The sequence below is a fragment of the Ylistrum balloti genome, unplaced genomic scaffold (assembly GCF_031769215.1).
Source record: "Ylistrum balloti isolate Yb309-2 unplaced genomic scaffold, AGI_CSIRO_Ybal_v1 Utg369926, whole genome shotgun sequence".
In the NCBI taxonomy this organism is placed as follows: domain Eukaryota; kingdom Metazoa; phylum Mollusca; class Bivalvia; order Pectinida; family Pectinidae; genus Ylistrum; species Ylistrum balloti.
In genome coordinates this window covers 694,769-708,964 of record NW_026782041.1, presented here as the reverse complement: position 1 = coordinate 708,964, position 14,196 = coordinate 694,769, and the positions used below count along the sequence as shown (strand labels likewise).

Here is a 14,196-nt window from a genome sequence, read left to right as displayed (position 1 = left end):
ACTTTTCTCAGAGAGAGCTGTTGGATGGTGAGTATTGTATGAGAGAGATAACATCCAACTTTTCTCAGATAGAGCTGTTGGATGGTGATTATTGTATGAGAGAGATAACATCCAACTTTTCTCAGAGAGAGCTGTTGGATGGTGAGTATTGTATGAGAGAGATGATATCCAACTTTTCTCAGATAGAGCTGTTGGATGGTGAGTATTGTATGAGAGAGATAACATCCAACTTTTCTCAGATAGAGCTGTTGGATGGTGAGTATTGTATGAGAGAGATAACATCCAACTTTTCTCAGATAGAGCTGTTGGATGATGAGTATTGTATGAGAGAGATAACATCCAACTTTTCTCAGATAGAGCTGTGGGATGGTGAGTATTGTATGAGAGAGATAACATCCAACTTTTCTCAGATAGAGCTGTGGGATGGTGAGTATTGTATGAGAGAGATAACATCCAACTTTTCTCAGATAGAGCTGTGGAATGGTGAGTATTGTATGAGAGAGATAATCCTAAAAAATAGTTCCAGGTTTCTATTTGCTGTCAAGTACATCTAGTTTGAACTATTATGAATTTTTCACTGTATTCAAAATCTTGAAATATTTGTCAAGGTGAATGTCAAGTGTGGTATACTGAAGCATGTACTATTGGATGTCAGATTCATAAGGATTGGATAGATAGATATGTGTAAGGACTAGATATTAAAAAAATATATATAAACCATATTGTATAAATAATATAAGAATAACATCATTCTTCTATCTTCTTTGCTCTCCTGTCTTGATATATGGTCACTAAACATATATTTTATGCATTTGTGTATTCAATTAATGGAATAACGCTTCAGTTACCATATAGGATAACATCTTATGATGTAATTTAAACACAGGGAAAACACTCTACACAAACTACAAACAAGAGAATCAGAGAACCTGTTTGGCGGAACAGATCGTCCCCTGGTTGATAAAATTGTAAGTTTTTCAGTAGTGTTTATACCATGATATTTGTAAGAGATAACATTATTAGTCATTTAATAAATCTTTTTCTTCACTGCAGTGAAAATTGAAAAAAAATTAAATCTTCAATTCAAATAAAAGTATCATTAATTCTACATATAATTAAATACATAGTTTACATGTTAAAATGTTTACTGCTGCTTGCATTATGATATATTTTTCAAAAATGCAAATTTGATAGTGTCACAAGCATGTCTCACCAGACAATAGTAAATGGTAGTAATGCCTTGAGCACCCCACTGAATATGACACCCTGTCATATCTTGAAATGTTGACTCATTAGGTTTTCAAAGTTAATATATAAATTCCTTCAGTATCATTTATTTGGGGTTTAAAATGTTATATATTGAAAGATTTCCCTGTAGACTGTCTGGAAATAATCTTTGTAAGACAGAATTTACTGATTTTTCATTGACATGGTAATCTGTAATACTTATGGAATATAGCTGATAGTGTGACAGAAAATCATCAATGATAAGGCTCCTGTACATAAATGTTATAAATACATGTTTCAGGACCCGGATGCTGCAGTTAGGCAGAACAAAATGGTGGATGATTTAGATAAGGAAGATGAATCGCGCCTCTTACAGACCTTGTTTGTGTACATACGAGCGGGCCAACTACAGGAGGTTGGTAATTTTAACATATTTATATTGACAGAACTAAATAGGAATATAGATTAGCTCCCCATCTGTCTGTATATTCACTTAATTCCAAATTAACACATAACAGATGATACCTTTGTAAATATTTTTAAAACCTTGAAAAAGTTTGTAAAATTTTGCAAAATGGACCAGTGGGGAAAAAAGTGCCAATTTGCATCTCATACATGTAGGTATTTATATCCAGCTCATACATGATTGCTGAATATTAATCCAAATTTCAGACTTATGTTTTTGTCTCCTTGTTTCCCGAGTAACATGCTGAAAGCTTCCTAAAATTATCGTTAATCTATATAGAACTTGATCAGACTTGTCATTACACACACATGTATTAATATATAGGCCCAGGATATTTGTTGTGAGCATGGTCAGGCTTGGAGAGCAGCAACACTTGAGGGATGGAAGCTTTATCATGACCCCAACTTTGAGGCCATGGTAAAAGGTCAGACATGTTCTGTGGAAGGAAACCCAAACCGAGACATCTGGAGAAATGTCTGCTGGAACATGGCCAAAGAGGTACACACTGACATTCAATCAGTTACTTGTGATCTTTCAAATGTTTCTTGTTCTGTAAACTATATTGATTTTAGGTAACAGTGTAAAGTCATGAAAACTTTTAGCATTAAGAGCAAAAAAAATCATCCTGTTTTTTATATGGTCACCATTTGTGAGACTGAATTATATCTACATGTGCTGCTGTCATAATCCAGGATTCCTTTCAAGTTCCAATGGATTTTTTTTCTCGCACAAAATTCAGAGAAGGATGCTGTAAACATTCTTAATTTAGTGCTATCAGAATTTAGTGCATAATCACATTTCAGCAAATTAGTGCAACAATGAATTCGCACATCAGTAATAATTGCTCTGTATAAGTCACATACAAAAGTGATGATTAGTGCAATTTTACAGCAGAACCTTCTCTGCAATAAGTGCTAAAATGAAATATTGCTACAATATGTGTATTTACTATTTTTTTTTTTTTTAATTTTTTCAAATGTTATTGGAATATTCAGTTTGCTTTTGTGGAGATGATGAAAGACATTGTGATGATTTTAACCTCTCATAAACACTGATGATTTTAACTTCTCATAAACACTGTGATGATTTTAACTTCTCATAAACACTGTGATGATTTTAACTTCTCATAAACACCATGATGATTTTAACTTCTAATGCAGACATTATAATAATATGGGCTAAGGGGCTATAACAGCTTTAGTGTTTGCCAAAACTTCAGTATTACCCAGCCAACAAGTAAATGCTTAAATAGACTGTCAAGATATCGAAGCTGCTGGCCGATCTATGTACCTGAAGAGAGGCAACTTAACTATTCACTGCCAAAGAATTCATGGGGGACTTACGAATTACATAATGAAGTAAAAATGCCTTAATTGAAGATGTACCACAGCTGAAATACCTATTTTAAAGCTATTTGTGATATACAATGTCCCTGGCCTTTTTTTATCGACAGCCAAGTTATGACCAATTTGAGAAGGCTATTTATGGTGTTCTGAGTGGAAATCTACAAGCAGTACTGCCAGTATGTAGGGACTGGTTGGACTATCTATGGGCACATTACAAAGTACTTGTGGATGTACGGATGGAGCAGGAACTACGCACACAAAAGTTGTCTGGTCGACAGCTGGTCAGCATGCCTTCAGAGTTCTGGGATCAATCGTAAGTTTGCTTACCATGGAAACAAAAATAAAAATGTTGCAATGGCTTGATGTGATATTTTTTGTGTGTGAAAAAGTAGCTGACAACACACAAAATTGTGATTATAGATATTTGTTTACATGCCTACATTTATAATTGGTAATGTCATCTTGCTAATTGAATAAGTCATGTCATTCTTCATTTTTATAAGCATTAGAAGAAAGTAGAAGGTGTTAATTCAGAAAATATTAGGCCCATCATTGCTGAAAGTGTCATAAGATATCTTTGAACTTGATTTAATGTTTGTCATTATTAATAATAATTGAAATTACATATCAAACCTAAGAAATCCTATGGTCAGTTGCTTTATGGTTGGGAATTTTTTCAGATCTGATGCTGAATCTGTGTTTAGGAGATTGGAAGCTTATGAAGTAAGTACATATTTCATTACATTTACTGATATCATTTCTGCTGTTTGATTTGTATTAAACAAATTTGTGTGAATTTTGAAATGTAGAATCGCTAGAGCGCTTAATGTATTACTGTATAAAACAAATGTTATAACTTGCATTAAACTTTATGATTTTTATGTCATGTTTTCCTTTACTGAGATTTTTCTAAATTGCCACAGAACATTAGTAAAGAGGGCCTTCGTTGGTACCATGTCATTCAGAAATGGATCATCCTCGGCGACACTGAGAGTGAGTTATCTAAAGATCATTTGTGAATTAAAGGTTCCACCTGAATCTTCAGGATTCGACATATACAAATGTTGAATCTTTAAAAGTCATGAACAGATTCAAAAGTTCATTAAACATAGTCAACAAACAAAGTTTAACTTAGCCAGGTACTAATCATGTACCAATCCTAACTAGGGACAGTTTACATATCAATAGCATATAATTAAGTCAGGGCCAGCAGTGGTTAACGAGGGACAATTTACATATCAAAAGCATATCATTAAGTCAGGGCCAGCAGTGGTTAACTAGGGAATGTTTACATACCAGTAGCATGTCATTAAGTCAGGGCCAGCAGTGGTTAACTAGGGAAAGTTTACATATCAATAGCATATAATTAAGTCAGGGCCAGCAGTGGTTAACTAGGGAAAGTTTACATATCAATAGCATGTCATTAAGTCAGGGCCAGCAGTGGTTAACTAGGGAAAGTTTACATATCAATAGCATATAATTAAGTCAGGGCCAGCAGTGGTTAACTAGGGAAAGTTTACATATCAATAACATATCACTAAGTCAGGGCCAGCAGTGGTTAACTAGGGACAGTTTACATATCAAAAGCATATCATTAAGTCAAGGCCAGCAGTGGTTAACTAGGGAATGTTTACATACCAGTAGCATGTCATTAAGTCAGGGCCAGCAGTGGTTAACTAGGGAATGTTTACATACCAGTAGCATGTCATTAAGTCAGGGCCAGCAGTTGTTAACTAGGGAAAGTTTACATATCAATAGCATATAATTAAGTCAGGGCCAGCAGTGGTTAACTAGGGAAAGTTTACATATCAATAACATATCACTAAGTCAGGGCCAGCAGTGGTTAACTAGGGACAGTTTACATATCAAAAGCATATCATTAAGTCAAGGCCAGCAGTGGTTAACTAGGGAAAGTTTACATATCAATAACATATCACTAAGTCAGGGCCAGCAATGGTATGTTTCAGAGGGGAAACTGACAAAGATTTTGAAATATCATGGATTTAGGAACCACAGAGCCTAGACCATAATGATGTACACAAGTGAATTATAAGTCATCTAACCTGATGGGTTTGTCATGTGTTGTCCTTCCTCTGTGTGCAATCCATAAAAGTTTCCTTTAAAATTTACTGATGAACACTGGGGCAGATTTGAACCAAATTTGGTCTGAAATATACTTGATTTTAGGGGATATTTTCTTAAGTTCAGAAAGTTGATTCAACCTCAAGGGACTTGGGTGTGGGGCCCCAAAAGGGGAAGTTAGATAATGTTTTGCTTCAAAATGTCACCCTTCCTTAATGCTTAAATGGATTGCATTCAAATTTTTTTCTGAATCATGATAAGGGATGGGTGATTCTTAAACTCAGAAAGTTGATTTGAACCAGAGGGATTTGTGATGGGACCTCAAAAGGGAAATCAGAATATATTTTGCTTTAAAACATTATTCCTTAGTTTCTGGGTAGATTTCAGCCAAAATAAGTCTGAAACATTTGTCTTTTACAAATAGTCTGAACAACTTCTCCAGTTTCAAAAAATTGTTTGGAGCTTTATTTGTTAATGAAAAGAAACATGGTATGTTGTTATGTTTAAGAGTGGACAAAACTTTGACATGGTAGTCACAGTAGCCATTTTGTAACATGAATGGACAACTGTTTTTCATGAACAAAATCTTCCATTTATGCGATTCTGATTCTTTCAAGGAATGTTCAAAATTTATATTCATCAGATTTGTTAGACTACCTTCAGCAAATTCTGTGTCCTGTCCATCCATCTGTTGATGATCAGATGACCAGTAAGGACCATGGCCCTTTTGGTTAATCTGAAATCAGCTTGTCTGTATGTCTTTTTAGTGATTGTTTCACTGGTATATGACTTGTATGTATTTTGTAGAGCTTATTGAAGTGATGGCAGGCTGGGTGAGAGATGAACAGCTCAAAATTCCACAACATCTTTTACGCTTTATGGCTCATTTGGTCCTTTTCCTCAGAACAACACAGCGGCATGTGAGAGTAAGCATCTTTGTCTTACAATTTTCACCAATTGGCCAGTACCTTACTAAAAATAGCATTTAACTTTTCTCATTGTATAAGATGTATTCAAATGCTCAATTGTATATTTATGTTCTAATGTTATTTTTAGTTTGAAATTTATTTCACTCTGAAATGGCTGCTCGTGCACTTACCATGACCATGAGAATCTGTTTATAGTCCAGTATACTAATGGATCAGAAAGCTATCTAAAGTCAAATTCATCTGACATAATCTTAATTTTCTTGGTTTTTACAAAAATCCTTCCTGATCGAGACTATAATAAGTAAAGTTACCATGTATTTTTAAGAATGACCTTTGTTCCCTGATACTGGAGGCATATGTAGAGGACTTGATCCAAGGCAATCACAAGGAGTTGGTAGCACACTATGTTGCTTCATTACCCAGCGATGCTCAGGTTGTGTGGTATGCACGCTTTCTGGAAGGTAAGTCATGCTTATACACCTATCAATAACATAACTGATATACAGCATGGAGTTTATTATCCCCCCACCATTCTACAAGAGCAGGAGAGGTTAGGTTCATACATTTAATTAATGTTAATCTGATAATTTGATCACATGACATTTTAATCATGTGGTGTCCCGTTTTTGATTAATGTCATGTCTTGAAAACCAAATTTGGTTACATATAGCTCTACACACCTGATAGATTTCTGTTCAAGAGTAAGGATATTCATGGCTTGAAGATATTTTTCACTTTGCAATTCTACATTTTATTGTTTAAGGTGTAGTCCAGATAATTGCAGATACTGATTGTAAATTTTGTGAAACATGTTTTTTCTAATTTTATATAACTTATATCACAGTTGAGGTGAACCTCTAGTGTTATCCACTAGTAATCTGTAGAGTATCATTCTGTCAATATTTGAAGCTTAACAATTTTTGTTTTGCTTGAAATATAGTCATGGATGCAACACTACAATGATTTTTTCTGGAAGCAGCATCAACTTTCACTTTTAACTTTTTCATTCAGATCATGGCTCAAAAAGTAGAAATCCAACTTTGGCTATTCGTCCAGCAAACTTAACCACTAAACATTTTACATGAAATGAATATTTTGAAATTAATTATTTGATTTTTGTTTGTGATATTTGTAAATCTTGACCATAACATTTTTACAGAAAATTTGAAATGGGCTACTGTTTTTTTTTTTGTGGTTTGTAGGTGTAGAAGAGAAGGAAGAGAGACAAGCCTGTTTAGATCTGGCTACTAATGCCCAACTAGACATCCCACAGATTACTAAACTTGTGGTGGAAAATATCCGCAGCCACTCCACAGTCGACTTCAACAAAAACATTGACCAGGAAATTGACACTACTATTACACAGGTAGGACCAAGCATAGCATTGTGTCCAGATCATTATCACTGTCAAGTAAAATCTGTTAATTAGATTCTGTCAAAATGTTTCTTATCTGTCCAAACATTTTGCAAGAAAATGGTCCTTTTTTAGTTATTACTTTCTCTTATTTAGTTGAAAAAATGAAGAGAGAAAAAAAAGAAGAAAAAACATCATATAACAAAGATCATTATTTCAATTATTTGGAAGTGAACTCTGACCTCTGTCTTATTAGTCTAGTGTTTAACTGGTTGAGCTAATGGGAAGTTCTCTCTAACTGAGCGATATATTGTCACTTGTATTAAAAAGCTCTGTAGTTTCAGAAAGATGGTTGTTGGAAAAATAAAGCTATGTGTATTGTTATAAAATCATTACACAGGAGCAGACAACAAGCCTTTTGAAATACCATGTATTTCATGTTTGGTGATTTGCATGTTTTTCACACAATGGCAATTTATAAATTTTTCACACAAGGGTGATTGATATCTTTTTCACTCAATGGTGAACTTAATTCTCATTAGATTTGATCTTACAAAGGATTTTACATTTTGTATAACTATATAAATATTTCATCATTAGGAGGATAGGAAGAAAATCGATGCCATTGATTGGTTAGTGTTTGAGCAATCACAGAGATCTGAAGCAATGAGACAGGCCAATGCAGTGATGCGTTCATTTGTGGGTAAGTTCTGAGATTGAAAAACTTGTTATAGCTGTTGTTGTTGTAGTTGTTGTTGTCTGTGAATCATGTGTTCATTTTTGTAATGTGCAGAATTAACTTCTTATCCAAGAGTAAACAACATCAACTGATTTACCAGGCAATTAAATTGATAAGTAAGCATAGAAAAAATTTCCAAGCAAGAGTATTAGCACATATATTTATTAATTAATTAGCTTGTGATAATATTTCATTCCATCTCACTCTAATATGGAAAAAAATGCATTCTTTTTAACATAACATAAAATTGCTGCATTATTCCTGAATCAGCTGAGTAAGTATGATTATTGAATGATATTTTGTAAACTGCTTTTATTTTCAAAGCTGTCAAGAAGTTGCATGCTGCCAAAGAAGTGTTTAACAAACTACCATCAGACTCCATAGATGTGATTGTGAAGACTTGGCAGTACCAGGTATGCTGTTTGGCTTATTGTCTTTTATTAGACTAAATGTAACGCTATGGTTTTCTGCTTATTGTCACAGCCTCTGGAAGTAGGATCAACCAATCCTAGCTTTCTGATCAGTTCAAATTGTCCATTGAAGTACCCACGACCTCTAGCAGCAGTTGTGTGCTTTAAATGTGACCATCTTTCAAAACAGTATTATGGATGTATAAAGTCTCGGTGAAAAAAGTAAATATTTATTCTAAAAACTAACTGAAAGTAACAGGCTAGGTGTTCTAATGCTATTTAGATTTGTGTTAGTCACAAACTAGCATTCCTCTGGTTTGAAGTTGATTTGAACACACAGGATTATTGGATTACTGACAACAATTCATAGCAGTCTTATCAAAATAGGGTCAACTAGTGACAGTCTTTTAAAATAATCATCATATTTTTCGACATCATAAGATATGATCATAATACACCCTTGTGCCAAGTTCCGTGTTGATATTTGTAAAATTGGTTGAGTTATTGAGACATCAATTTTCCTCTGTCACCAACAATGTAAACTTTTGTTGTGTATCACACTTGAGAGCAGCGGAGCAGCAACAACTTATTATCAATAGTTGAATCAATTACAAGAAGGAATTTATCCAAGTAATGTTTTATTACTTTTATCAGAGACATATAATGCATGATTGTCTCTGATTTTATGTTTCTGGTCATATATTATACATTTTCAAACCAAGTAATTATGATCTCCTTGAGTGAGTTTTCTTTGGTGTCTTACTGTCACATTGTGCACGCGCCAGCTGACACAAACCCAGGCACTAACTCAATATCGCAAGCAATTGCGAAATACTTTATGTAGGTATGTTGTCAAAGACAGTGTTTCAAGGCACATTTTGATAAGATAATCACACCAAGACTATCCCTGTTAATTATGATGAGTAAGTTATGACATGACACAAAGATTTGCTTTTGTAAACACCAATGGGACCGATTTTAATAGATAATAAATCCATAGTCGTAAATTTCAATCCACACTCTGCATTCTAGTAAGTAAACACTGATTTCTGCTAATACACAAGCAGATATGTGCTCATGGCTTCTTTATCATGATATGCAATGTAAAGGAGAATCAAATGAAACCTGTCATTTCTTAAAGGTCAAACATGTACAAGTGTTTCAAAAGCTAATCATATGTAATTGACATATTCAGTGTTCCACACCACACAGGCTATTGTCTTAACCAATTTGTGTCTGTACTGATCGGTAGTTTCCTGCTATTACGTCCATGGTCGGTCCATCCATTGGTCAGTAAACAATTTTTTTAGCACTTTTTCTTAATAAGTACATTATAGATCTTTCTGAAATTTCATATCGAGATTCTCCTTGTTCCCTAGTTATGCCCATTCAATTTTGGGTCTGATCAGAAAAACAAAATGGCCGACAGGTGGCCATGGATTTTGACTTCGAAAGTTTGTTAACAAAATTTCTTTTGAACTGCTACATAAATCTTTCTCAAAGTTTATGTATAGGTTCCTCTTGGTCCCTAGTTGTGCCTTTTTGAGTTGGGGCTGATCAGAAATACAAAATGGCCAACAGGCAGCCATCTTGGATTTCGCCTAGTAAAGATAGTTATCCCTATTATATAAAAAGTACTGTTATGTTCCCTTTGTTCTCAACTTGTGTTCATTTGGTTTTGGGACTGATCAGAAGAAACAAAATGGCTTCCAGAGAACCATTTTGGATTTGGCAGGTAAAGAATATCATTGCTATTTCTGCAAAGGAATGTTCAAATGTCTTATTATTAAGAGCAAAAAACAGAGAAGAAAAGAGGGCAAAGATCCACCTTTCAAAGAGCAAATAAAGAGCAAACAATGGTGAATGCCAAGCACCCTCAGAGATCTCTTGTTAAACATTTCATCCTGATTTTGGATTCAGCTAGGAAAGTTTGCACTAATACAGTAATATTGTTGTTTATCATTGTTGTTTATAAAATGTCAAATTCTTCCTATGTCAGTTTTGCATCCGTCATAATGCAGAAAAATCCATTTTGTGCAGCCTAACATAATTTGATCTTTCAATGAATTGAAAGATTAAAAAAAAACACACACACAAAAAAAAAAAAAAAAAAATCTCAAAGCTACTAATGTACTCCCTACTTTGAACCCTTGATGATCTGTTATAAAGTGTTCTTCATTCGGCATCCATTGCCAATGGCAATCTCTTGATTTGGAACTTAAAATTGTTTCAGTGAATTTCATTTATTGGATAGAAAATGTATTGATAATTTCAAATTTGTTGATAGTCTTTATCTGTGTAAGTGTTTAATTGTTATTCAATTTTTAGTACTTTAATTTGCTGATAGTATTTACAGACATGCTTATGCAATGAAGAAACTGTTTAAAGGTCAAACTGAAATTTCTTGTGTCAAACACTTATTCTCAATTAATCATCCATAGATTAATCAACAAGGACATGTTATACATTAAAGGAAAATTGTTCTCCCAAATTTTTTGCAATATAAGAGAAGATTTCTTAATGAAAAAATCTGTTTGTATGTGTAGCACATATATATTGTTAATATTAAGCTTTAAATAAAGTTCGGATTTTGCTGTTGTTAGTGACAAATTAATGCAGACATTCTAATTATATTTTACTGCAGAACTAAAGGAAGTTCCTACTAGCCAAGGCTAGTAAGACAACCAGTACTCTCAACTTCTACACTGTCTCCACAAAGTCTTTGACCCAGAAGACAACATATACTGTGGATCAATATATTCAAAGAAGCATCTGAGTCTCCTGTATCTTCTGTCATTGGAGATCAATAGCATCAAAAGTGTCCTCTAAATATTCACTGATCATTATAATTATTTATTTCTTATACAATTTTCATATTGAAATCAATCTTATTATTGTACTTAAACTGCATTTGATTATCAGAACTCACTAATGAATGTCAGATAAATATCATATGTAAAAGTTTTCAGTAGTCTTTGTAAACCCGTGTGCTTGCTCATGAATTTCTCTTTGTTGATGTTTACAGACAGGTTCAACAGACCTTCCTCCTGAGGAAGCCAATAGTGTGCGGGAATACTTATGTCACAGGGCCTACTTGGTGAGTGGCTGCCTCTTTTTACTATCTATAAATTTATTTACATTGATCAGATTTCTTGGTTTCTTTAGACTTATTTTTCTGGTTACGAAAATTTTGATTAAACAGTGTTGATATGGTAATTGGTTTTTTTTTCTGTCAAGCCAACAAGCGCTCTGAGTTGAATTTTTGTCAGAGTTAAACAACATTTCAGAAAAGTATACATGTATACCCTGTATAGTATATAAGATGTGTGATGATAATTTGTTATTTGTAGAATGCCATGGACAGTTTCAATGACTTATTTAACCAGTACCATCACACAAAGCCAACCAAACCCACACTGGCTGAGGCTGCATCATTTACTGAGAAAGTAGCTCATGAACAACAAATGAAACGCTATCATCAAGAAATGGAGAGATGGCGACACCATCTCGACATACAAACAAAGGTACTTCTGTGCTATGTTATGCTTGTTTCCCAGTTTGTTTTGGTTTTGTCGGTTTACTAAACCAGCTTAGATTGTATGATCACATAATGACCAATGTCTTGGTTAAGAAAATAAAAAGTATATGTAGCTCATTTGTCAATGAAAACAGGAACATTAAAAGATTTGATTGTGTTGCAGACAACCAAGGGAATGATATACAATGTATTACTATTTGCGGATGGAGGCTGGATGGTGGACCAGAAAAAGGTACATTGTCACATCTCGGTATTACTTCTGAGTGTCCTGGAAACAAGATACCAGGATAGACACATGATTGTCTAGAATATCACTGTTTATCACATTGGAAAGTGTTTATTTTAAAGTGTATGTAAATGGTCTGAAGATGTTGAAGTTTTTTAAAGAAATAATGAACAACTATAGTTATTACAGTATGAATAGAATTCTGAAAACAGAATCTTGTGTTATCTATTTTGTATAGGTTGTTTCCCCCGATACCAATCGTGAACACCAGATGGGACTACTAAGGCAGTTGGTATTGCCAGGACTCTGCTTTCTACTTCATAAGATCCTGCACACAAGTGGTCACTATGATGAGTGTCTAAAAATTGCTGATCTTGTGGCCTCAGAGCAACATGGTCTTCATAAGGTACACATTACTTTTCTCCATGATTTCTCAAAAATTTTCATTCTTGTAGTTCCAAAATCAAAATGTAGGTATTGCTCAAATCAGCTCACTGAATATTCAAACACAACATATTCAACAAAAATATTTGAAAAGATACTCTAATTGAATACTTTAAAGATATGTGTTACATGTATATATGTTTTTGTCACCATGTAAGTGATATCAAAAGAAAACAACGGAGATTCTAATTTTATTATTAACAGGTTTTTCGGAAAGATGAACTTCAGCAATTACTGCGCCTTTTGAGGGATTCTTCGTTATGTAATTTGAATAAGAACCTAGATCCTCTTGGATACCAATCTCAGCTGGATCAACAGACAGTCAACATTTGAACAGTGCCTACGACATAGATATCACATCAATTCTGAGTGTTAAGATAATAATCAGTGGACTAGGATACATAAGTGTGGATTATGTGATGATTCAGACTGTTAAAACTCAATCTGATCACAATAGGTGTCAAGAACATGCAGCAAATGCTGATCCAAAAGACTTGTTTGGACTTTTGTACCTGTTGTCACTCAAAGAATCCCATACTGTGTTCTACAGATTGTTATTGGTGCTAAGGATGTACTATGGAAGTAGTCAGGAGTTTTACCACCTAGCTGGGAAAGCAGTGCATTCTTTACAACATATTCTCATATTTCCCAAAGCAAAGAAAGTATTGTGTGAGAGAAAACAATTTCACATCATGTGAGTTTAAGATAAACAAAATCTTTTTTTTTGCTTTTTATTTCAAAAACTTTTTTTTTTTTTTCCACATAAAATATCAAAGGACTAAGATAATGAAGTTGATTTCTGTTTTACTGACAGTTCATGACTTTTACTCTCGTGATGACAATAATTGATTGCCATTCAAATCATTGTGAACATATTAGGACAGGTATTGTACAAAATAAAGTTAAATGATTGCACTAATATTTGTAAATCATGAGAATATCATTAACTTTCAATCATAGTACAATGTATGGAAGTGTCAAGTGCAAAGCAATTAAAATGTTGATGCCATTTTTGCATGAGAAGAGCATTCCTTGTTTTTCTATTATAAGGGAGAAGTTGGCCATGGTAACTTAATTGACAGAGCAACAGACTTAGCAACAAGATGAATGTTTTGATAATCTCAACTCAATTAGTAGAGCAACAGATGTAACAATCTCATGTGCATATCTGAGATGTATGTTTTGATACTTAAATGGGCATAATCAGATTTCAGCACAATATTATCCTTTTGATGAATTAGCACATCCACAATTATTGCTGTATAAGACAGAAACTGCTGTCAGGGCAAGAATATTTCAGTGCAATATTTTTAACACAAAAGGTGTTAAAATAAGATTACCTTTAAGAATTGTATGGTTACAGAAATCCCTATTCTGGGAGGTTTTGTGTTTCAGGGAAGCTGATGTCATGGTCTGTCCACGGCTGTCATGGTTG

General features: G+C 33.9%; 1 protein-coding gene across 4 annotated transcripts in view; it reads left to right on the top strand.

The window, feature by feature from the left end:
- The window catches only part of LOC132546977 (nuclear pore complex protein Nup107-like), a 168,064-nt gene extending 154,292 nt beyond the window's left edge, over positions 1 to 13,772 (top strand). For all 4 annotated transcript variants that reach the window (XM_060210710.1, XM_060210712.1, XM_060210711.1 and 1 more), the window contains exons 12-27: positions 887 to 968; positions 1,529 to 1,642; positions 2,018 to 2,191; positions 3,147 to 3,352; positions 3,720 to 3,762; positions 3,963 to 4,032; positions 5,929 to 6,047; positions 6,376 to 6,511; positions 7,253 to 7,416; positions 8,005 to 8,107; positions 8,468 to 8,556; positions 11,579 to 11,650; positions 11,904 to 12,077; positions 12,255 to 12,323; positions 12,556 to 12,723; positions 12,966 to 13,772. In XM_060210710.1, coding sequence (XP_060066693.1) covers positions 887 to 968; positions 1,529 to 1,642; positions 2,018 to 2,191; positions 3,147 to 3,352; positions 3,720 to 3,762; positions 3,963 to 4,032; positions 5,929 to 6,047; positions 6,376 to 6,511; positions 7,253 to 7,416; positions 8,005 to 8,107; positions 8,468 to 8,556; positions 11,579 to 11,650; positions 11,904 to 12,077; positions 12,255 to 12,323; positions 12,556 to 12,723; positions 12,966 to 13,094 — 1,912 coding nt within the window. In that variant the 3' untranslated portion in view covers positions 13,095 to 13,772. The remainder of the gene's footprint in view (positions 1 to 886; positions 969 to 1,528; positions 1,643 to 2,017; positions 2,192 to 3,146; positions 3,353 to 3,719; positions 3,763 to 3,962; positions 4,033 to 5,928; positions 6,048 to 6,375; positions 6,512 to 7,252; positions 7,417 to 8,004; positions 8,108 to 8,467; positions 8,557 to 11,578; positions 11,651 to 11,903; positions 12,078 to 12,254; positions 12,324 to 12,555; positions 12,724 to 12,965) is intronic.
- Positions 13,773 to 14,196: the final 424 nt, after the last annotated feature.